This window comes from Pseudorasbora parva, chromosome 21, assembly GCF_024679245.1.
Source record: "Pseudorasbora parva isolate DD20220531a chromosome 21, ASM2467924v1, whole genome shotgun sequence".
Lineage (NCBI taxonomy): Eukaryota > Metazoa > Chordata > Actinopteri > Cypriniformes > Gobionidae > Pseudorasbora > Pseudorasbora parva.
The window spans coordinates 21,161,192-21,184,910 of NC_090192.1; the positions used below are offsets into that span (position 1 = coordinate 21,161,192).

At 37.5% G+C, this 23,719-nt stretch overlaps 3 protein-coding genes across 3 annotated transcripts; 1 reads left to right on the forward strand and 2 right to left on the reverse strand.

The window, feature by feature from the left end:
- The first annotated feature begins 1,166 nt into the window (after nt 1-1,166).
- Nucleotides 1,167-13,845, forward strand: calcoco2 (calcium binding and coiled-coil domain 2). The gene is made up of 14 exons (XM_067430577.1): nt 1,167-1,303; nt 1,640-1,843; nt 1,981-2,083; nt 3,366-3,526; nt 3,643-3,768; nt 4,348-4,428; nt 4,516-4,631; nt 9,724-9,781; nt 11,399-11,554; nt 11,651-11,836; nt 12,160-12,246; nt 13,003-13,171; nt 13,263-13,288; nt 13,374-13,845. Exons 2-14 carry the CDS (start codon nt 1,667-1,669, stop codon nt 13,530-13,532), a joined length of 1,605 nt encoding a protein of 534 aa, XP_067286678.1. The 5' UTR covers nt 1,167-1,303; nt 1,640-1,666; the 3' UTR covers nt 13,533-13,845.
- snf8 (SNF8 subunit of ESCRT-II) lies at nt 13,846-18,434 on the reverse strand. The gene is made up of 8 exons (XM_067430596.1): nt 18,073-18,434; nt 17,926-17,976; nt 17,699-17,837; nt 16,815-16,919; nt 16,359-16,431; nt 16,133-16,274; nt 15,985-16,059; nt 13,846-14,118 (listed from the first exon to the last, which is right to left on the reverse strand). Exons 1-8 carry the CDS (start codon nt 18,124-18,126, stop codon nt 13,981-13,983), a joined length of 777 nt encoding a protein of 258 aa, XP_067286697.1. The 5' UTR covers nt 18,127-18,434; the 3' UTR covers nt 13,846-13,980.
- Nucleotides 18,435-22,118: 3,684 nt separating this feature from the next.
- gip (gastric inhibitory polypeptide) lies at nt 22,119-23,211 on the reverse strand. The gene is made up of 4 exons (XM_067430602.1): nt 23,028-23,211; nt 22,508-22,645; nt 22,333-22,428; nt 22,119-22,255 (listed from the first exon to the last, which is right to left on the reverse strand). The coding sequence occupies exons 1-4, from the start codon at nt 23,108-23,110 to the stop codon at nt 22,246-22,248; spliced, it is 327 nt and encodes a 108-aa protein (XP_067286703.1). The 5' UTR covers nt 23,111-23,211; the 3' UTR covers nt 22,119-22,245.
- Nucleotides 23,212-23,719: the final 508 nt, after the last annotated feature.

Below are 23,719 nucleotides of genomic sequence, written 5' to 3' on the forward strand. Positions count from 1 at the left end.
CGCAGTTGGTTTGTCAATGGCAAAAATTCTTAAAGACATTTCAACAGAACTCTTTTTAGGTTACACTTTATTTGAAGATGTCTGTTTCACTGCAATTTTACATGTAGGGACTGAGTAGTATTAAGTAAATACATGTAGTAACTATAGGGTTATGCAATTATGCATAATTTATAGTTATTACTATAACTAAATGTAACATATGTAGCAATGACTCTATAAAATAGTGTTAATAGTTTTTGTTCAGTAAAATAAATCTATTTTTGTATAAAATTGTTTGGGTGTAAATAATTTGTAACTTTGTGAATACTGATTGTTTTATTTATTAACTTTTAAAATGTACAGTACTGGTCAAATGTTTGGAACCGTTAATATTTTTTTTATGTCTTTGAAATAAGTCTCATGCTCATAAAGCTGGCATTTGTTTGATAAGAAATACAGAAAATTATTACAATTAAAAATATGGTTTTGTATTTTAATATAATTCAGAAATCATTCTAATATGCTGATTTGATATTTGGTTGTTATCAATGTTGGAAACTTGTGCTGCTTAATATTTTTGGGAACCTTTTCAGGTTTTATTGGTAAATAAAAAAAATAAAAGAACACAATTTATTTAAAATGAAAATCTTTACCAACAATTTAAATCTTTACTGTCACCTTTTTAATAAATTAAACACGTCCTTGCTGATTAAAAGTATTAATTTCTTTAAAAAATAAATAAAATAAAAAAATAACTGAACACAATCTTTTGAACTTATATTGTTTTAATTTATTTTAAATATTTGCTGTTTTTATTTATTTATTTTTCTTTTCTTTTTATTCATCAAATAATCATTACGTTACAAAGTATTACAGGTTATTAAAAAAATTAAGCAGCACAACTGTTTCCAACATCGATAATAAATCAGCATAGAATGATTTCTGAGGATCATGTGACCAAAGAATATAGGCTGGAGCAATGATGCTGAAAATTCAGCTTTGTATCATAGAAATAAATTACATTTTAAAGTATATTAAAATGCAAAAGCATTATTTTAAATTGAAATTATATTTCAAAATATTACAGTTTTTGTATATCATCAAATAGTACTTGGGCAGGCTATTTCTAAAAATAGAATACATATTTTGAGGCATGTATTTAGGATGGTATTTAATACAGTGGATGACGTGAACTACGGCAGTCCAGGTGCGTAGAACTACATCTCCCAGATTGTGTTTACTCTCTGCTTCTATTTACAGCGAAAGTCTTGTATCGCACTGCCTGTGTTGAACACGGTCTCGACTGCGGCAGAAGGAGGTTCAGGTAACATTTTATATAAGTTGTTTATTGTGACAATATCACCAATTTACACTAGTAAACACGTCAACGCTTGGGTTTACCCAATGACTGCTGATTTTTAAACTATAAAAAGTGTGTATTTTAAGATAACAAGCTGTAACGTGTTTACATAAACGCTTTTTTGTCTTTATATTTGGACTTTTACTGAGCTAACAGAATCAGAATGTTTTCTGTCGATGTTGTCATTTTTGTTTAGTTAGTTACGCACGATTCAGAAATGAAAGTGAAAGAACACAAATCAAAGGAAAACTCAACCATAAACTAACTTTACTAAACTGATTTTTTGACTAATTGAAAAAGGTGACTGTGTCCCCCATAAATCCCGGGATGAATGACAGAACGGAGGAAGAGACCAATCCCTTTGTAATGGAGACATCGTCATTCTCTCAGGTAGTTTTCATCGATGTTCCTCCATCATATCCGCCAAACATCGCAGTTTCGTGTCGGTATACTCTCACCGGTGCTCTGCAGCCCAACCCGAGAGACTGGGTCGGAATCTTTAAGGTAAATAATTAATAACGTGAACTAATTTACAGTTTACTGACAATACATTATATTTACACACTTGTTGCATTTTATAATTGATAAAAGGTGTCTAATATTGCTTTCAAATAAGTTTAATAAGGTCTGAAATGGTTCAGGTTGGCTGGACTTCGACACAGCAGTATTATAACTATGTATGGGTGGAACCATGCCTGGACCATGCTGGACCAGAACCGCTTTTGCAACAAGTGGTTTTCAAAGGTAGGAATCCTCCTGTTTTTCCATCCGGCTCCAAGAGGACCTCAACACTGCACACTATTTTAAAATACTATTTTATTTATCATAACTTTCCAGTATTGCTCCATGACCTGAACTGCCGTAGATTGGTGCAAGAGAAAAAACGCTTTAGGTCGTAAAACCTAAATGTAATATAATCAGAATTGTGACATTTCAATAGATATTTACTACTAGAGGAGGCTAAAGGTTAAAAGGGGACTCCCTTTCCTCAATGTCTGTGGTTGGGACCCTGGGGACGGTTGCGAAACCACTAAGACTAGTCTTACTGTAAGTGAAGCAATGGTTTTGCTGTCATTCCCCCCCCCCCGCCCCCCCCCCCCCCCCCTTTAAGACAGTTAATAACTTTTTTTTAAGTCAGTTACATAAAAACCATATGTCTAATTTTATACTGAAAAGTCAGGGGCAGTCTTACTGTCTTACTTAATGAAAATGTCTTCATACTAGATCTTAAGACACTGTTTTACACATAATGGCTATCATACAACGGACCCCTGGTGTAATTACTGTGCATCAATGCCATAGATGTGACGTTGTGCTGCTATTTTAGTACATGCAGAACCACTAACTTGAGTGGTCCAAATCTACTCATCACGCTACTCATGGTGTCCTAAATCAAGGGATCTTGTGATGCATCAAGTGTCTCAAGAATTTGGTTTGCTGCCATGCACCACTTTCTTGGCAGTTAATTAAGTGTGGAGCAACACAGTGAGGATTACTTGAGCATGGCAGTGTAGTTTTTTTTTCATATCATAAAACATTTAAGTATGATACCTTACTAATCTTGGGATGCACTCATATACAATAAATGGATACAAACAATTATATTTTATTTGTCTAAAATTAAAAATATAATACTAAAATCTGAAGTTATTTTAAATGTTACAAGTCAAGTACATTATGAAAATAGGATATATACTATTCTGAGATTTGCTGAAGAACATTTAACAGTTTAATGAAGTTGTTGCAACTTATAATATAAAATCAGAAAATGATTTATTTTACCTTTAATATTCCCAGTTCCTGTTAGTATTACTGTATGTATAGGGGTCAAATAGTGTCAGACTAATTTTAAATTGTAATTTTGGCGACCCCTGAAATGGGTCATGGGTCACCAAAGAGCAATTTAATTAAATACTTGTGCATTTATTGCACATTGTAAACGTACAATATTGCATATTGCACAAACTCTGATGCCATTTTTTTTATATGAAACTCTATATGATAAAGTTTTATTTTTTGTTTTCAGAGAGCTACCTGCCAAAGGATGATGGGGAGTTTTACCAATTCTGCTATGTGGACAGTACTGGTTGTGTCAAAGGAGCCAGCACCCCGTTCTGCTTTCAAGGCCCAGCAGAAACAAGCCTTGACTGCAGCTTGGAGAAGGACCTGTTAGTTATAAGAACACAGGTACAACCGTGTGGAGTTAAAGTTTCTAGTAGCTTTTCCTTTCTGCTAGCCACTAAAAGTTTAGCAACTAATACCAACTGGCCACAAAATCTGTTATTGAATTTTCTTGTGAGTAGGAGCAGACAGAAAAGATGGAGAAAGAGAAAGAGGACTTTGTGAAAGAGATCGAGCACTTAAAAGAAACAAATGAGATCCTGAAAACTGAGTTGGGTGAAAGACTGCATGAGATCCGCCGTCTCAGGGTTAGTCAGATTCTCTTCCTTTTTTACAGCACATGTAAAACGTATGTTATTTACGTTATTTGTGCTTACCTCAGTCATACTGGATGTTTTTGTAATGAAGGCCAACAGATTGAAAACTGATGTCACTTTTAGACGCTTGTCTTTGTGTAGTGGGGAATGTTGTACTACTTGTTGTACTGTTGTCCAAATCAAATTTTTTTTACTATAATTTAAATACTTTCATATACCCTTCAATTTGTATTTTTTAGTTTGTTTTAGTAAGTTTGTGTTTTTGTCATTTTCATTATTTTTATTTCATATTTCTGTATAGTTTTAATGTTTTTTATGTTTTAGTAGTTTTGAACTTAAACTTATTTCAATTAGTTGTCAGGGCAACATTTCATGAATGTTTTTCATCTAATATTTATATTTGATTTTAATTCAGTTACTGAAATTTAAATAGTTTTTTGTGTTAGTTTTAATTGAAAAATAATAACTGGTTTTACTGCATTGTTCTTGTACTGATGAAACCCCACTGTGTGAATAAAAGTGGAGTCATGAATAAAGTGATTATATATGTGCCTTTTCACGAAACTGCAGAGCTCTCTAGATGATGTGAAGCCAAAGGAAAAACCGGAAACACCACTACCAGATGTACAGAGTTTTAACTTCACAGAAGAGGTAAAGGTCAAGCAAACACCCATGTCTGTAATTTTATTAAGTCTGATACGAGATATGTATAACTTTTATCAAACAAAATTACTACAGTCACTGAACAATCTTCATGAAAAGTATGAGAGAGCTGTTCAAAAGATCAACTTGCTTAAGAGAGAAAAGGCTGAACTACAGCAACAGGTCGAACTCCAGGATGCCGAAAACCTCAGGTAAGTTTCCTCATTATGGAAATCTCTGTACCAACATGTGTTTTTATATGCAAATGTGACTGGTCCTACTCAACCCGCTCCAAGCAGGACTTGAACTGGGGTCTCTGGTGTGGGAGGCGGGTGAGCTAATAAGGACGCTAAAACCGCAGCCTCTAGCTTTAGTCGCTAGCACTCCCCTCGAGGCCAGGGGGGTGAGGTTTACACACAGAGCTCTTACTGGCCTACAACCTTTACACTCACCCCCCTAAACCTTACTCCCATCCGGGTCAAAGCACCAAATGCAACCGGTCCTACTTGACCCGCTCTGAGCGGGATTCGAACTGGGGTCTCCAGTGTGGGATGGGCTCGCCAACAAGGACATGACAACCCTGATAGCCCTGAACTAGTGATGCGCGGGTCGTCTCATAACCCGCGGACCCCGTATGTTTATTTAATGGCGGGTGCGGGGCGGGTTGTAAAAAAATATACAGTGGTGCGGGCCGGGCCAAATAACTTCATAAAAGCCCCGCGGGTTGGTGCAGCACTAAAAGTTACCTTAAACACTGCAGGAGGAGTTCACAAGCAGGTGTTCTTCTGGCGTCGCGTGTGAAATGTCTTCATCCCAGGTGCAGTCAGTGGCATATGTTTCAGCATGTCATATGAATATAATTTCATGGGTTTTATTTTTTTCAAACGCCAAGTAATCGCGAAGCTCACGTTTACAAGCCAGCGTCATTATAGTAGTCTATTGGTTACCGTTTTACAGAATCTATATGATACTGTAACACAGTTCGTAGATGGGAAGGAAGGGGGCGGGAACCGGTGAACGTTTCAACAAACTTTATTGAAAATAAATAAACAAAAAGAAAGTAAAACCGCGGGCAGCCCCTCACGGACAACTGCCCGCAAACACACAAAATAAAACGTGGGCAGCCCCTCACGGACGACTGCCCACTAACACAAACACACGTAAAACAAAACAATGACAGAGAGGCGAGAGAAATGTAGACGGGAGCACGAGGAGCCCGTGAACGAGAGAGGGGAGAGAGGGAAAAAAGAAAGAAAGAAAGAAAAAAAAAATTCTGGTCCGGTTCCCAGACACACTGCCGTTCGGCCCTCCGCCCGCCGAGAGGCTCTTCCTCGCGGTGCTGTGCGATGGCACTGGACGCCTGGTGGACAGCTCGATCCTCCTCCGCCCCCTGGCGGCCGGCGGTGACTCCTCCTTCTGAGGGACCCGGCAGCGAGCCCCGCGCTCCCTGCTCCTCCCCTATCAGGCGGATGGCAGCAGGCTCCGGCCCACGGTAAGCATGGCGACTCCTCCGCTCCCTCTCGGACGGCAGCCACCCCACCTCGACCCAGGGGCACGGCAGCGAGGTCTCTGTCCCACCTTCCTCGCTCCAGCACCATCGCCTCGGGCAGCCCTCGCGGTCCTCATTCATCCGAGCTGCCCGACCTCCTCAGCACCGCGATCCCCCTCAGCAGCGAGGGCTCTTCGACAGTATGTCCCTCCTTCCCCCCGGGTTTGGGAAGGAAGGAGGCGGGAACTGGCGAACGTTTCCAAACTTTAATTCAACATAAATAAACAAAACGAAAGTAAGACCGTGACCTGATACACAAAATAAAACGTGGGCAGCCTCTCACGGACGACTGCCCACAAACACATAAACAAAACTAAACATAAACTCCAGGCCTGGTCCTCTCTCATCTTCCGCAGCCCTTGCTCCTCCTTTTATGCTCCCGTCACATGGCCGCGAGACGAGACCGGTGTGCCACGCAGCTGCCACTCGTCAACATTAATCACCGGCCCGCTCTCGCGGTCCCTCGCCCCGCTGCCTGTCACACCACATACCCCCATCGCCCCTCGCAGGCCGGGGGGCACTCCCGAGACTGCGCTCTACTCCCCCCCCCCCCCCTCCCGGGGGGGTGGGGGGGGGCGATCACGGCGGCCGCGGCACCTGGGGGTAAGGACAGAGAGGCGAGACCAGTGTGCCACGCAGCTGGCACTCGTCAACATTAATCACCGGCCCGCTCTCACGGTCCCTGCCTGTCACACCACAGATACTTCAATTCAATGTTTGAGTGGTAGGTAATCACCATAACAAGCATGACAGCATCGGTCGGGCACGCCTCCTTCAGCTCACGCCAACGAGCAAACGCTGGTCCAATGTTGATCCTCGTCTTGTCTTTAATCCCATCACTTTTTCGTTTCCTCTTATTGCTTTCCTCCAACAAAACCTTTTCTTTCTTATTTGTCTGTGCTGCTTCGGACATGACTATATTATCCGACGAACAAAGTTGGGCTCGCACGTCTGAATTTAAGGAAGTGTGGGTGTTGGTGGAAGTGACGTATATGCTGTAAAGCAGTCGAATTTTGTAGTTCTTTTTGTTCTCGGGTTACTACCCGAAACCCAAAGTTTAAAAGTACGATTAAAAACAATACAGACCCCATCAAGCTATGGCAGACGTGTCATTCAACCTATTGTAAGTCGATGTATCATCACAAGAGCCTTGAAAATATATTATGAAGGTTGAAAAGTTACCTGGTGCTGCATTAAAAAGTAAAAAAATAGAAAGATAAAAGTATTAGAAATTCATAAGCAATAAACAAACATTTAAGTTTGATGGTGTAATGATGCCTGTAACAATAAAAACAATCTCAGTATAACTGCTTAATTTTTTTCATGCATTATATTATTATTATAAAGATTACTATTTTGGGGGAGATTTTTAATAGTTTTTCTTGGTAAAGAAGATTAGTTAACAACATTATACAAAAAAATTCTCTGACTTCTGAATTAACTGCTTTTTAAAAATATATATATATTTTATATCACTAAGTTACATCAAGGGTTAAATAATATAGAAATTGCACATTAAAGTAAAAAGTTATAATCGCATGATAAAAACACTTTTTGCGTATGAGTGTTTTGTAGGCTATAAAGAATGTTTTTGCTCAGGTGACCAAAATGTCAGCCCAATAGAAAGTTTCGCTCAGCGAGAAAAGAAATTAGAGGGAACATTGCTAACAAGGATGCTAAAGACCATATCCTCTAGCTTTAGTCACTAGCACTCTTCTTAAGCCCAGAGGAGTGAGTTTAACACACATCAACAGCTAAACCTCACTCCGCTAAACCTCTCTCCCATCCATGACAAGGCATCAAATGTAACTAGTCTAACTCAACCTGCTCTGTGCAGGTTTTGAACTGGGGTCTCCGGCTTGGGAGGGGGGCTAACAAGAAGTAAAGACTGCACTAAAAGACTGCAGCCTCTAGCATCAGTCGCAAGTGTGCCTCTTGAGGCCAGGGGAGTAAGGTTCACATGCACAGCTCTTACTGGCCGACGTCTGTTACACTTACCCCCTAAATCTCACTCCCATCTGGGTCTCGGCACTAAATGTAACTGGTCCTACTCAACCCGCTCTGAGCGGGACTTGAACTGGGGTCTCTGGCGTGGGAGGCTAGTGAGATAACAAGGATGCTAAAGACCACAGACTCTTATCTTTAGTCGCAAGGCAAGGCAAGGCAAGGCAAGTTTATTTGTATAGCACATTTCATACCCAATGGCAATTCAAAGTGCTTTACATAGAAATTGGTGGTAACAGTGGTAACAAATGCATGAGAAAAAAAAGAATACCATATGGACGAATAAAGAATTAAAAACAAGCATAGTTAAAACAGTCGTAAAGATATAGTAATTAAAAAAAATTAAAAAAAATAAAATAAATAAATAAATAAAAATAAAAATAAAAAAAATAAGAAAAATTAGATAAAATAAAATAAAATGGTCAGATCCACAATAATGGTCTGATATAAAAATAAACATTCTTCAGTTTACTGCCTACATACATGTACCATCTTAATTAGAACACCTCTCATTCATTTCTTTCTCAAACACGTTCATAACATCCATTTTAATCACTATTCCCTGATTTTTACTCAGAAACCTTCTTGTTAAAACCCTTACTCACTCATCATACCCTCCACAGATTTACACATACTCAAACCTTATTGTCAAACTTACTATTTCCATCAAACCCAGTTTTCACTCGTCATATTCAACTCAAAAGAACATATAAAATAAACAATAACCAGAGATAAGAACAAAGGTAAACTAAAACAATTATAAAAAGAATAAAGAGATAAGATAGGGTGCAATGAGTCGGACATACAGTGCTCAGAGCTCATTCAGTAAATGCACAGCTAAACAGATGTGTTTTGAGTCTGGATTTGAATGTGGCTACTGTTGGAGCAAATCTGATCTGTTCAGGAAGCTGGTTCCAACTGCGGCTGGCATAATAGCTAAAAGCAGACTCTCCTTGCTTTGAGTGAACTCTTGGTATTTCTAACTGACTTGATCCTGCTGATCTGAGTGATCTGTTGGGTTTATATTTAATCAGCATATCTGCGATGTATTGGGGTCCCAGCTCATTGAGTGATTTATAAACAAGTAATAGTACTTTAAAGTCGATCCTAAATGTAACTGGAAGCCAGTGTAAAGACCTGAGGACTGGTGTGATATGGTCATATTTTCTGGTTCTGCTCACAATCCTGGCAGCAGCGTTCTGTATGAGCTGCAGCTGTCTAATGGTCTTTTTAGGAAGGCCAGTGAGAAGGCCATTACAATAGTCCACCCTACTGGTGATGAAAGCATGAACGAGTTTCTCTAAGTCTTGCCTGGAGACAAAACATCTAATCCTTGCAATATTTTTCAGATGATAGTATGCTGATTTAGTTATTGCTTTGACATGACTACTGAAACTCAGGTCGGACTGTAAAATCACTCCAAGATTCCTGACTTGATTTTTTGTTATCAGGCCTTTAGCCTCAAGATATGCGTTCACCTTGAGAATTTCATCTTTGTTTCCAAATGTAGTGATTTCAGTTTTGTCTTTGTTTAACTGAAGATAGTTTTGGCACATCCAGTTGTTAACTTCATCAATGCATAACTTCATCAATGCATTCAGTTGTTAACTTCATCAATGCATTCATCAACTTCATCAATGCAAGCACTCCTCTTGAGGCCAGGGAAGTGAGGTTCAGGTGCACAGCTCTAACTGGCTTACGTCCATTACTCAAACATTTGAATGAAATATTCATCTGTCCTTTTTCTCCAGGCTGAAAGAAACAGAACAAAATTACAACAAAGTACAGGACCAGGTCAAGTTGCTGCAGGTTTGTAAACTTTCTTATGTGTTCTTATTGTTTATGATAATTAAGGGTGCTTTACACTAGCACTTTTGGTGCGCACCAGGGTTCGACTGACGTTTGAGTTCGGTTCCTTTGGATGATGTGAACGCGGTCTTCTGAGTCTGCTTAAAAAGGTGTTCTGGGATTCGGTTCATGTGAACTCTAGTTTGGTTCGCTGCTGACATGAATGCAATCATACTAAATCGCGGAAGTGAACCAATATAAATAAAATATGATTTGGTAAAAGAGTGGGTTTTGTGTGCTTTTAACTCATTTTCCTTTACAAGCGTCACTGACATACTGCAAGCAGAGAGCTGTAGATTTAATTTCTGCTCTCCTTTAGCGTTCTTTGGTGACAAAAACCAACTGTTCAAAAACAAAAATATAAAAGTGATGGGAGCAACGCCATGCATTTCGCCGCTTTTACGCTCGCTGCCGTTACTAAGCAACCGAGTAAATGGCTGCTGCTTTGTTGACGCAAACAAACTCCAGTTCGGAGCCAAATAATGTATGAACACAGTCCAACGGGGGCAGGGGGAGGGGGGAGCAATCGAACTCGGGTTCGGTCCAGGCAATCGAACCAAGTGTGAAAGCACCCTAAGAATACAATTATTTATTTCTGTGATGTCTTTATAATCCATGACAAGACCAAGATACTAAAATAGAGAGAGAAATGAAAAGTAAATAAATTCATATGATTACAAAAAAGTTCATTTATATCACAAGTCGTGATATAAATAAAAGTCAGAGTAAATAAACATTTCTGAGCTGTCTGTGAGCTTCACCATTGTCTTCAATATATAACTTATTCAGTAATTTATGTCTTCTTAAATTAAGTTCCAAGTATGTTCATAATTTAGCACCCGAGCCACATAGCAAATTTATTCAAATACGGAACAGCAAAAGAGTTACCAGAAGCACCACAAATCATAACTGCACAACACCATACTGCTGGACAAGCTTCACACAGACAGCCTTCTCTGATAACAGTTGTAAGTGCTGAAATTTGTTACCGTCTGATATTATTTAGACCATATCTGACTTAAAAAAGTTCACTTCCAGACTTAAGTTGTGACTTAAAACAAAACAAAACAAAACAATTTTTATTTTTCTGTGTGTGTGTGTGTGGGCATGTTTTTGTAAAATATCAGGACACAAATGTGTATAATGACATGAGTAGGACATAGGTATTACAAGAAGAGGGTGAAATATGAGAACATTACCCATGTCCTCACTTTTCAAAATGCTTATAAATCATACAGGATGTTTTTTGTTTTTTTTGAGAAAGTAAAAATGCAGAAGGTTTCCCGTGATGGGCAGGTTTAGGGGCAGTGTAGGGGGATAGAAAATACGGTTTGTACAGTATAAAAATCATTACGCCTATGGAATGTCCCCACATTTCACAAAAACAAATGTGTGTGTGTGTGTGTGTTTGAAGAAATGCAAATGTTTTACAAATGGTTTATACTTGCATGTATGTGTTTTATAATGTACTTAGAAAAGCCCAACCAGGGACAATAGATGAAAATTAGCATCAGCTATATACACTATGCTGCGGATCAGTTACAGGATTTGTTAATATGGCATTTTATTTTATTTTAGGTGGATGTGCAAAACAGCAGGAAAGACAATGAGAAATTGCATATCGAAATCCAGGCGCTCAAGATGAAAGAGACTCTGGAGGACCGGAGAGCTGAAAACAAAGCATTACAAACATCCATGTTAGAGCAAGGAGCACAAGAGAAAGAAGAAAACAAAGTGAGGCTTGTCTATTTAGAAGTCTGAAGCATCAAATCATATGTCAGTAATAACTGTATCATCATGAAGTAATCTCTTTGTGACACGAATACCCAGGTCAAGATTCAGGCTCTGTTTACTCAGCTGACAGAGGCCAGAGGCCTGCTTCGCCATGAGGTGCAGAACTGCAAAGAAGCCAACAAGCGTGCAGAAGCAGCCGAGCATGAATTGAAGGAAGTGAAAAAGAAGCTGGAGGAGATGACCTTGAAACAGACGGAGGATGAGAAAACCAATCAAATCCAGGTATTGAACAGTGTAATGTTTTTATTTCTATTGTATAGATCAGTGGTTTTCAAACCTGTCCTGGAGGACCCCCCCAGCCCTGCACATTTTGTATGTCTCCTTCATCTAACACACCTGATTCAACTCATGAGCTCATTAGTAGAGACTGCAAGACCTGAAGTGGGTGTGCCAAATATGGGAGACATATAAAATGTGCAGGGCTGGGGGTCCTCCAGGACAGGTTTGAAAACCACTGGTATAGATTTCACTTTAAACATTAGTAATTTGTGAGTATTAATATTAATAAGTATTTCAATCCTGATGTGACAATTCTGTTATTACAGGCACAACTTCAGCAAGCACAAGATAAAATTTACGAAATGGCAGAAACATCAAGATTAGACAGAGAGGAGCTTGAGCGAAAGAATGAGGTGATCTGTTTTGTCATGACACCGATTAAACATCACTGTTCAGTACATTACCATTCAAAGGTTTAGGGTCAGATCATTTCATGTTTCTGAAAGAAGTCTCTTATGTTCACCAAGGCTACATTTATTTGATCAAAAGCACAGTTAAAACAACAATATTAGAAAATAAATGTTAATATATTTTTTAAATGTAATTTATTCCTATGATGGCAAAGCCGGATTTTCAACATCATTACTCCAGTCTGGCTGCCGTCACATCATCCAGGTGGATGCTGCACATTAGTGGTGTTTGAGGAGAGTCCCCCCTTTTATATATGTAAAGCGCTTTGAGTGCCTAGAAAAGCGCTATATAAATGTTACTAATTATTATTATTAACTAGAAAATCTCTGACTAAGCAAAAACTGCTCAGTGACAGCACAAACTTCTCAGATGTTCTTTATATTTGCAATCAGTCACATAGGCCACATCTGGCTTTTATAGTATTCAAACTAATTCGACAATTGTTTTCTATAGAACAAAATATTTCATCACATAGTGTGCGTTTAATATAATTTTGGAAATCATAGTACATCCCCCTGACCCCAACATTTGCTCAACATGTACTGACCCCAAACATTTGCTCAGTGGTATATATTAGGAACTTAATACCAAAGATGTTGTGGAGTTCAGAGCACTGAACTACATGCCAGTCAATTATTATTATTTAAGAATTATAAAAATGATTATTATTTGATGTAGGTTTTCCTTTTCGTCTACAGGAACTGAATACGGAAGTACTTAAACTTCGGAGGGCGTTGTTTGACTACCAGGTCGCATCTGTTGCCGCGATGTCTGATCAACTACCCAACCCTCAAAACCCATCCACCTCCCTGGAGCAAACATACCAACCTACCTCTCATTTATATGAGAGCATTGATCATTTAACTGGTTTGTATAATAACAATAATTATAAAAGGATGGTGAAACATTCAGTTGATACAAATCTTGAATGTTTATAACCTTTATTTGTACATTACAGCCAATCCTGCAGAAACGGAGATCCAGGTAATGACCTTTTCTTATGAATACAATATTTTAAGTTTCCACAGAGGTCAAAATGATTGAATTGTCTGTATTTCCTCATGTGCAGATTAGGGTGTGCCAGCACTGTCGGGAGTGTTTTCCTGGCATCAGCGAGGATGAATTAGCACAACACGAGCAGTCTCACAGAGTGTGTCCATTCTGCACTCAGATCTTTGACGAATGCCAACAACAGGAATTTGAAGATCATGTCTACGGTCATGAGTAGTCTGTTCTGATTTCTATATCTGATATCATGTATTTAGGAAAGTATGGTGTTGCTTTTTAAAGTACTGAATGGTCCAGGATTTTCTAGATATGCATCACTTTTATTATTAGCCATTATCTACCTAAAATAGGGAATGTTTATTATTTTTATTATGTAATTAATGCAATCACTGAAACGTTTGGTACGAATTAAATTAAGATGTATAAGATATAAGATAAAAATGACCATTTTCTTTTATTTACCCAAACATTTTTCCAGTGGTTAATCTAGTTTTAAATTAATAAACATATAAAACATATTGAGACTTGAGAAATATGACTAAATGGATGTTTTTATTCAAATGGTTTCCTCTCAAACATTCTTTGCTCACACAACACTGTGACATTCTTTGACCTTCACCTTCATCCCCTTCTTCCTGGCAATGTGTTTACAAAATAATGTCTTATCCTCAAGGTGTCATTTGGCTGGCCTCCTCGGGTGTAACGTCTTGCAATAACAGTTCTGCGAACAGAGCGGGCAGCCAGTACTGTGGCTCCCCTTCAGCTTGGGAGTCCAGCCATGCTAAGCCTTCTTTTAGCAGGTGATCCTGAAAACAGTGCAAAATGTATTAAAGAGGACCTATTATGATTATTTACTTTTTAAATGTTGCTGTTTGAGTAAGTAAAAGGTCATTAAAGTTACAAAGCACAATAGCGACATTCATACTGATTTTTTTTTTTTATTTATAGCTGTCCATTGTTGTTTTAAATGTGGCCAATATCAGATTCCAGTGCGAACAGAACATGGTCCTGGACTGACACGCATGTGCAAAAAAAAAAAAAAAAAACGATAAAAAGAAATCAAGCAGCATGCTGTCATATGGAAGTAAACACAGAGGACTCAAACTTGAGATGAACATTTGAGTCAATTGAGTCCTCTAAATATTTTTGAAATGTTTAAGGACTTGGCACTTAATCTGGACTGAAAGACTAAAGGATATTGGTGTATTATTGACTTATGATATGACAATGATCACAATTGTTGATACATTTAATAAAATAAAATAAAAAGTAAACATGCATTAAAGTAAGCGGTTACGCTTTTATTTATAGTGTGATCTGCCACTGAAGCCAGCAAATGTATGTGCAGGCAATATAAAAACAGAGGAGAATGCAGAAAAAAGATCGAGTTTTTAACTCTTTTCCCGTCAAACAGAATTATCTGTCACTTGTGAGAAAATGCTTCCCCGCCATTGACAGTAGCCCCCTTACTGCAGAACACAAGATCCAGGGGGCGGAGACCGGTAGGCTTAGGGATATGTAAAGTGGGTGGAGTTGGATTCAGATCCAGGGGGTGGAGATTGGTAGGTTTAGGGTCCAGGGGGGAGGAGATAAGTAGGTTTATGGATATGTAAAGTAGGTGGAGTTGGATCTGGATCCAACCTCGGCCCCTAGATCTAATGTTCAGCAGTGAGGACCATCTCACCATTGACTGAATTTTCTGTTTTCAATTTTCTTCTAAAAGAGTATTGAATCTCCTGATCAAAACATATGTGAAAAAGTTGCAGAAACAAGCGATATGCTATGTAACCCAATGCATATGTAAAATAATGTGATAATCAACATTAAACAGCATATATATCAAAAGTGTCTAATGTTACCGAACCCAGGATGAGCTACAGGACTGTGCTGGTTTTATGGGTGGTGATGTACTCGATCTACTTCATCTGTTTTGATCACCTTTCAAAATCCGAACCAGATGTAGTCTTTGACAAAAATTTCAACTTACCCATTTTCAAGTGCTGATAAAAAAAAGCTAGAATCAAACTTTTTATTATTAAAACAGAGGGTCTGTTCTTGATTTTATATATTGCTTGATATAATTGAAATTGTGAAAATGATCAAAAACGCTGGTGGGGAAAGTTCACAACATTTATGATACGATCCCTTGTGTTTTGCTTGTATATAGAGTTGTCACTGAGTTCTAAAACATCAATGTCTTTCCACTGACTGCCTTTTGCTACAGTCTTGATAACACCGGGTGGGTACGTGTAAAATCTTTAAAGACACTCCCATGAGCACAGAATTGTGTCGAATGTTGATCTAGGGTGGCATAATGGTTGCATGAATTCCAATATGATTGTTCAGACTGAGGTTGCCTAGCAAAACATCTGACCTGTAACAGATTTAGTACCACATATTGAAGTGGCACTAATCAGAGTTGACGTTATTCTCTATATCTGATTCTGACCAATCACAGCACTTTCCAGAATGACCGGAACTCAACAGACTGGGAAGAGTGCTTCTGCAACAATGTAAAATATGTGAAAAATAGTGTTTTTTGAACATTTAAGCATGAAACCCCATTCTAGTTGATACCAAAAACAAAATTAAGACTTTATAAAAGGTCATAATAGGTCCTCTTTAATTTATAATATAAAAAGAGTGGTGTTTTGTTTTTTCTGCACACTTACAAGAACGTGACAGGCCCGCTCTCTTTCCCACTTGAGGCTGTCTCTGATCTCGCTGACTGTCACATAGCCCTTTTTCTGTAAAACATGGCCAATAATCAGATATGACATCACAGTGTAAAGACCTTAGACTTTGTGTGGTATTGATTACCTCTGCTAGCTGAAGGACAACAGTGTGATCCATGTTGAGCTCGGCAGGGACTGACTGGACTAGGTAAGATCCTCCAACGGGAATCATCCCGAAGCCATTTCCCATAGCCTTGAGCTTCTTTATGGCACGAACCAAGTCATCCCTGAGTGACAACATTAATGGGTGGTAAGAGAATACATGTGTTTAGAATAGCTAGCAATCAGCATATACAATCAAAGATACTCACTGGCTCACATCTTGTGCAAACTTCCCTCTTCCTTTCAAGACACGGTGGTGAAGTTCCTCCAGTGTGATGAGACCTGCACAAATTACATTTATATATAATTTTTAGTAAAAGGTAGTAGTAGCAATTTTTAGTAGAAAGTAAAAGGTGGTCATTATTGCAAAATAAACTAAGTGATGAGGTCATGTATGTTGTTTAGAGTTTATCTAGGAATTCATCATTATTTAGAAATATCTTACTTCTGAATGCCATGACTGACCAATCAGAATTAAGTATTTCTGGCTGCTGAATGAAAAAAAAATATTTTTAGTATCATAATAGAGCCTTTGTTTTGCCACACATATGTAATATATCTAAAGTACAAAATACTACCATCAGCATAGGCCTGTTTTATTGATAATGTGCAATACAATAACTGCGTTATCCATTCAACACTATAAACTGATAACTGAAACGTACCACCATTTCTGTGCTTTAGAGCTAAACAGACTTCAATGATCTGTACACCAAGCTCATAATAGAAATCTCCAACTCCAAGCATCTCAGACCAAAATCCTTTTCCAGCTGCACAAAAAAATAAAATAAAGTTCATAAGGTCATATAACTTTTTTCTCTGAAATTTTAACTATTTATACTTATACAATAATAAATTATATATATATATATATATATATATATATATATATATATATATATATATATATATATATATATATATATATATATATATATATATATATATATACACACATACACACACACACACACACATACATACATATACAGGTCCTTCTCAAAAAATTAGCATATGTGATAAAGTTCATTATTTTCCATAATGTAATGATAAAAATTAAACTTTCATACATTTTAGATTCATTGCACTCCAACTGAAATATTCAACAATTCTCACAACAATTCTCTAAACGTATTTATATATATATATATATATATATATATATATATATATATATATATATATATATATGTGTGTGTGTGTGTGTGTGTGTGTGTGTGTGTGTGTGTAATATAAAGCGCTATAAAAAAAATCACAATATTACAGTTTTGTCTGTATTTTTTATCAAATAAAAGCAGGCTAGATGTGCATAACAGACTTGTTTCAAAAACATTAAAAACAGTAATGTTTCCAAACTTATATGAATGAGTATAAATTATAAAATAATAATTCATATTAATTTTATAATAATTTATAATAATATACAATCATTTACAATAATGTGTATCATTATACTCAGAATTGTCAATTATACAGATTTCATATGAGCACTGCCACACCCTAATATTAAATAGTATATAAAAGGGAAACATTTAGGATCAATACATACATGCAAGTGGATCAACCCCTATGGTGGCACACATCTCTTGGAACTGCACCCTGAACTGAGAGCTTTTACGGATTTCCTGTTTATGCTTGCTGGCAAACTCCTCCAAGTGGGTCTTAAAGGTTTCCAATTGTTTCGACATCTACAGAGACAACACATACATTCTGATAATAATAATGGGGCCAATGTTGTTTCACATCCGAGTTACTTGCTCCTCAGTGTGTACGCACCTGTACAATCTGATCCTCAGCCAGGACAGTGCCTCTCTCTTTATACTTTGCCTGTGACAGTAAACAAAGTAACTGTTAGCTGGATGAAAATGCAATGAGATTTTGCCAAGTAAACACATCTCACAGAATGCTGTGATCATATGTTACCTCTGCCAGTTTCTTTTTGGCGATCGCTCCAGCTCCGACTCCTCTTCTGTGCATGATGTCTAATGTTAAATGAGAATCTCTAAAATACTACACAATTAAACTTTTATATTTCCCTGTTCTGACAACTGCAGCAAGTCAACTGACTTCCTATTCAGCTGAATAGCTTACGATCTACATAATTACAAGTCGAGATCGGATACGACAAAGCAGGCAAACTAAACTAGACATCTTACAATAACACAAACGAATAAGGTTGTTCTCTTTCAATGATTTCTTTATCTACAAAGTTTCCAACAGTCCGGAAAGAAGATATCAACACAAGTGTATTATTCCTTCTGTACACGAGTTAGGTCACTAATGTTTTGGTGAATTTGTCCGATATCGACACCTATCGGAAAGGAGAGCAACTGACGAACTTTGCACAGATCCTGTCGGTATGCAATCAATGCATTCAATTATTGACATCTTTGCACTAAAAAAATATTTCTGCAGTTTAGAGCACAAAGCGGATTTATCGCAAACAATTACTGTCATTAAAAAAAAAATTGTAGGCCAGTCATGGGTAAAAACATAGTCCTAAACAGCACAACTTATATTGCCACAAACAGCTTAAATATGTAGCTTTTTAAAAACAAACAAAAAATATAAAACTCCATTACACATGCATGACATACAACTGCACTTTAATGTAATAGCCTATTTTATCGTATTTATCTAATGTCTTTGACTCGAGAACCGCCCCTGTCATAAACGAGTCGTTCAGAGAAGCTTTGTGAGCCGAATCAAACGATTTATTGAAAAGAGCAGACTCAAAAAAATGAAGGATTTTGGCCGTCGTGGCTGCTGCTATTTAGAATTCCATTACAAAACTCTGTTACTAATCGACTATTATGTCGTAATAATTCGGCCCACACAACTTTGGAATGTTGAGCATCAGTCGGTGATACTTGTTCGAGAGGAAAAAGTGATTTGCACTGATATCAGACCGTTGATTTTGCCAGTTCAATTTTTTTGCCAGACCTCCAGAAGATACAGGCGTGAAGGAAGAGAGGACTTGTCAAGATGGACATATTGTCAGATTTCTCCACTGTGGCAGAACCGTTGATGATTCAAGTGGAGGAGCCTGAGCACCAAACTCCGTATGCTGGAGTGAAAATATTTCCACGTTCCTCAACCGCAGTAGCAAAGCCATTGTTGATCCAGGTGGCACCTCGACACCCTCTACCTGATGAGGAGGAAACATGGCCATCTTTTTCCACTGTAGCCGAACAACTGATAGTTCAGTTTGAGGATCCTGATGAGGGAAAAAAATTGGCACATTCCTCCTCTAAAGTGGCAGAACCACTGATGGATCAGGAGGCACCTTGGCATCTCACTCCACCTGTTGAGGAGGAAATACTGCCATCTCTTTCCACTGTGGCAGAACAACTGATGGTTCAGATGACTGCTGAGGTGGAGCAAGAGCGTCCACCTGAAAGGCGAGTGAGCAGAAGGACAAAGAAGCAGAGAAAGACGATTATAAAACGACCAGATGAAACTTCACCACCAGCAAAGCCAAAACTTGCTTGGATGGACAGCCCTGCTCAAAATAATACCACGGCTGAGGTAGAGATGATAAAAAAGGAGAGAGTGCTTGAATATAAAACTTCAGAAGAGCAAGAGGCTGTGTGTGTAGAAATAGTTGAGGTGGATATGAAACAAGAAAGGAGAATGAAAAATGAGAGAAAGTTTGAATATGAAACTCCACCACCAGCAAATCCAAAGCTTGCTTGGATGGAGACAGACAGTACAAAAGTCACAGATATGGAAAAAAGAGAATATGAAAAGCATGCAGCAAATATTACTCCACCACCTGCAAAGGGAAGCAAGATGCACATAGGCCTACAGGAGTCTGAATGCAGCAGCAAAAGCAGTCAGCAGTCCAGCAGAAGGCAGAAGGGACTTCATTTCATTTATAAACTGGTAAAGGAAAAAGTCACTGCTGAAAAAGAGAAGAAGAAGATCAGAAAAGATGAGAAACTACAAAGGCAATTACTGCTAGAAAAATATGCCAATGATCTATCCATGAAACACCTGCTGATCAACAAACACAACAGATTCAGCTGCGACGTCACTCTCTTCTTCTGATCAAGAAATACAGGCAGTAGGAAAAAAGACTCTAAATGGCCGAGAAGATTGAGCTTCAAGAAAATACAAAGGTGGTGAGAGAGACTTGTTCCAGGAAAAAAGCACAGTATCATCCAAGATCCATATTAGAGGTCAATAAAATGCATCAATATAGCATTGTTCATGCGTTAAAATGTCCTTCTTCTATAAAGTAAATACACACACACACACACACACACACACACACACACACACACACACACACACACACACACACACACACACACACACACAATCAACTCAAAAAATAAAATAAAACTATGTCGGTTTATCTGTTTGTGTGTGTTCAAAAATTGAAATTTAGTTTTGAGAATGTGACTTTTCCACCTGTAGCCTCATATGTTCACCACTAGATGTCCTACCTTTCTAATGATTTCTGGATAATAATTTCATGTGGCATATGAAGTTAAATAAAGATCATTCTGAGGAGATACTATATAATTTTGTATTCATATTAGTAATTTACTCATTACATTACATGTTATTAGTTTTTAATGTGTATGTGTTTATCGATTTAGTCATTTCATAGGCAATGAAGTTTAACTAAAAGAAAATGAGAAAGGTTGCAACTGTCAGCATTATGTTCTGTTAGTTTCTTTATCATTGCCCCTTTAGTTTATCTTCAGTCTCATCATGTGCTCGTTTGTTCAGTTTTCTCCGTTTAGTTCATTTGTATCAGCTGTGATCTGTTTTATCATCCTCGTTTGTGTTTGCTATATAAGTTGGTCCCTCACATTCATTCTCCGCTTGGTGTATGTTCCACTACATTAATAATAATAATATTATTAATAATATATTTAACTTAGAATGCACTTTTCATTCCAAAGAATCTCAAAGTGCAACAATGGAAAAAGGGGGGAAAAATGAATAAATAATAACAAAAATGAATAAAAAGTAAAAAAATAAAAACAATACAAACAATCGACACATAAAAGCCTTTCTGAACAGAAAAGTCTTCAGTTCAGTTTTAAACTGGTCCAGGCTCTGTAGGCCTACTGCCCTCAGATCACTGGGAAGGTGGTTCCAAAGGCACGGTGCAGCCGAGCAGAAAGCTCGATCCCCCATGATACGAAGCCTGGCGGTGGGGACTTGAAGAAACAGGTGGCCTGAAGATCTGAGGGTGCAGGTGGAGGATTTCAGAGTGATGAGTTCCTGTAGATATGGAGGTGGCATGTCCGGCGATGCATTTATGTGTGAGCAGGAGGATTTTGTAGTCGATCCGGGATGAAACGGGAAGCCAATGCTTCCCCATAGCCACCTATGAGTGTAGGATCATGGGAGTTATGTGATCATATTTACGGACTCTCATAAGGACTCTGGCAGTACACTACATATAATGACAATAAACTTGAATCTAATCTATGTTACATGTGTGTTACCCTGTGTGCCTGCCTGATTATTATTTATTTTATCCTTATTTAACTTTGTATTGGAACTTTATCTTCATTTTCATTTGCCTTTCTGCAACCATCCATAAAAGACTAAACCATCTAAAAACTAGATGATAAGATATATATATATATATATATATATATATATATATATATATATATATATATATATATATATATATATATATATATATATGTGTGTGTGTGTGTGTGTGTGTGTGTGTGTGTGTGTGTGTGTGTGTGTGTGTGTGTGTGTGTGTGTGTGTGTGTGTGTGTGTGTGTGTGTGTGTGTGTGTGTGTGTGTGTGTGTGTGTATAGTGCCAATAAGCTTCTTTTCAGTTGCTTTCAAAAAGAGGTGAGGACAGAGTTAAAAGAAAAAAAGGTTTCCCAAATGTGTGGCCATGTACTATGCAGAAAAAGCACAAATGACCATAAGGATTTTGAAACCAGTTTAATTAACAGACTTCCATTTAGAGATGCATGACCATATTCAGATAAATGGGTGAACTCAGGTTAGTAGGGACACTTTTTGCCATTGAAAATGTGTCCATTTAAAAAATTAATGGTACACCCCTTTGCTCTTCAAAGTCGCTTTAGAGGCACGTCCAGTTTAGCTTTATTGATTCCTGTGGGTAACGAATAAAACATGGTAATTTACGTGATGATAAATCATGATTATTTTCACTCGCAGAAGGCAACTTACTTCAATGCATCGGCTTTACTCTGAACCCACATCACAAACTCTTTCTTCAGCAGGTCATTGAAGATGCTGGTGTCTGAATGATCTGCCATAGTTGGTCTGTAGAAAGGAGTGTCAGAGGCTGCCTGTTACCTAATATGTATATGCAACATACATGCTGTCCATTTCCTTAACTTACTCGCTCTTCTTCTCCCTCTGATTGAGCAGATAGTTAACAAAGTTCTTCTGAACCATAGAGTCCACAATTTTGCTGATGTCACTTGCAATGGTTGATTCAGCATAACGACGGCCAAACTTCTGGATGTCATTTGTTGAGCTATGATATTTGACAACAAAACTAATAAAGCATACAAACAAAACAATCTTCTCTGATACTTTACAAATGCTAGTTTAAATTAATACATTTGTTACAGCATTTATACATTTTTGTTGATGTTAAACAATAAAAATATGGTTCATTGTTAGTTCATTTAAGCTAATGTCCATGCATGTAATTAATAACAGATTCAACTTTTGAACATTTAATATATGTTGAAATTAATATGAACTAAAATGAACAAATGCTAAAGTTAGCTACTTTTAATTAAGTAAGTCAACTAATGTTAACAAATGGAACCTTATATTGTAAGCTGTTTGTACATTTTTATATACATATGCAAATGTATTATTTAAAAATGATTTGATGATTATTATCTTACCTGCTATCAATAGGCTGGGATCCTGCAGATGACCATGAACTCCCCAGGCAAATCACAACCAGCGCAAATACTGCAGCCTTCATTTTTCCTTATTTAATAAGCCAATACATCAAAACAGATGAGAAACATATCAAGCATACAACACTGACAACCAATAGTTTAATTCAAATGCTTTAGACCTACCTTTTCTGGTTCTGGTCCTAAAATTGTGTGGAGCTGCAGCAATCTTGACTGGTTTTTATACAATTGACATCAACTGCAGAAGCAACTTATTTCCACATCATTAAAACGATTATTAATGAGGCAGATAAAGACATACAGTCTGATAAGGCTGCTTTTCTTACAGTCTTAGGTGTCAAATATTTACGCTTTTTGCAGTTTGTGCTGGACAAATATCATGTGGAACATAGTGAAAATAGTGAAATGACCTCATTAAACCATTAGTTTTTAAAGGCAAACATTTCCATTACACAAAATCTAAATAGTATTTGTTGATGTAAGGAAATGTACCAAGCTATAATGACTCGAGGTGTATATTTCAGGCATTTTAAAACAAAGTAAAGAGATCACATATTTCTAAAAGGTTCTAGGGTCTTGTAGCCATAATGGATGTGCAATTATTAAAGGAGACTGTATATTATCCGATTTAAATAGACTCTGACAAAACAATTCCCCTAGGCTTATAAGAACTC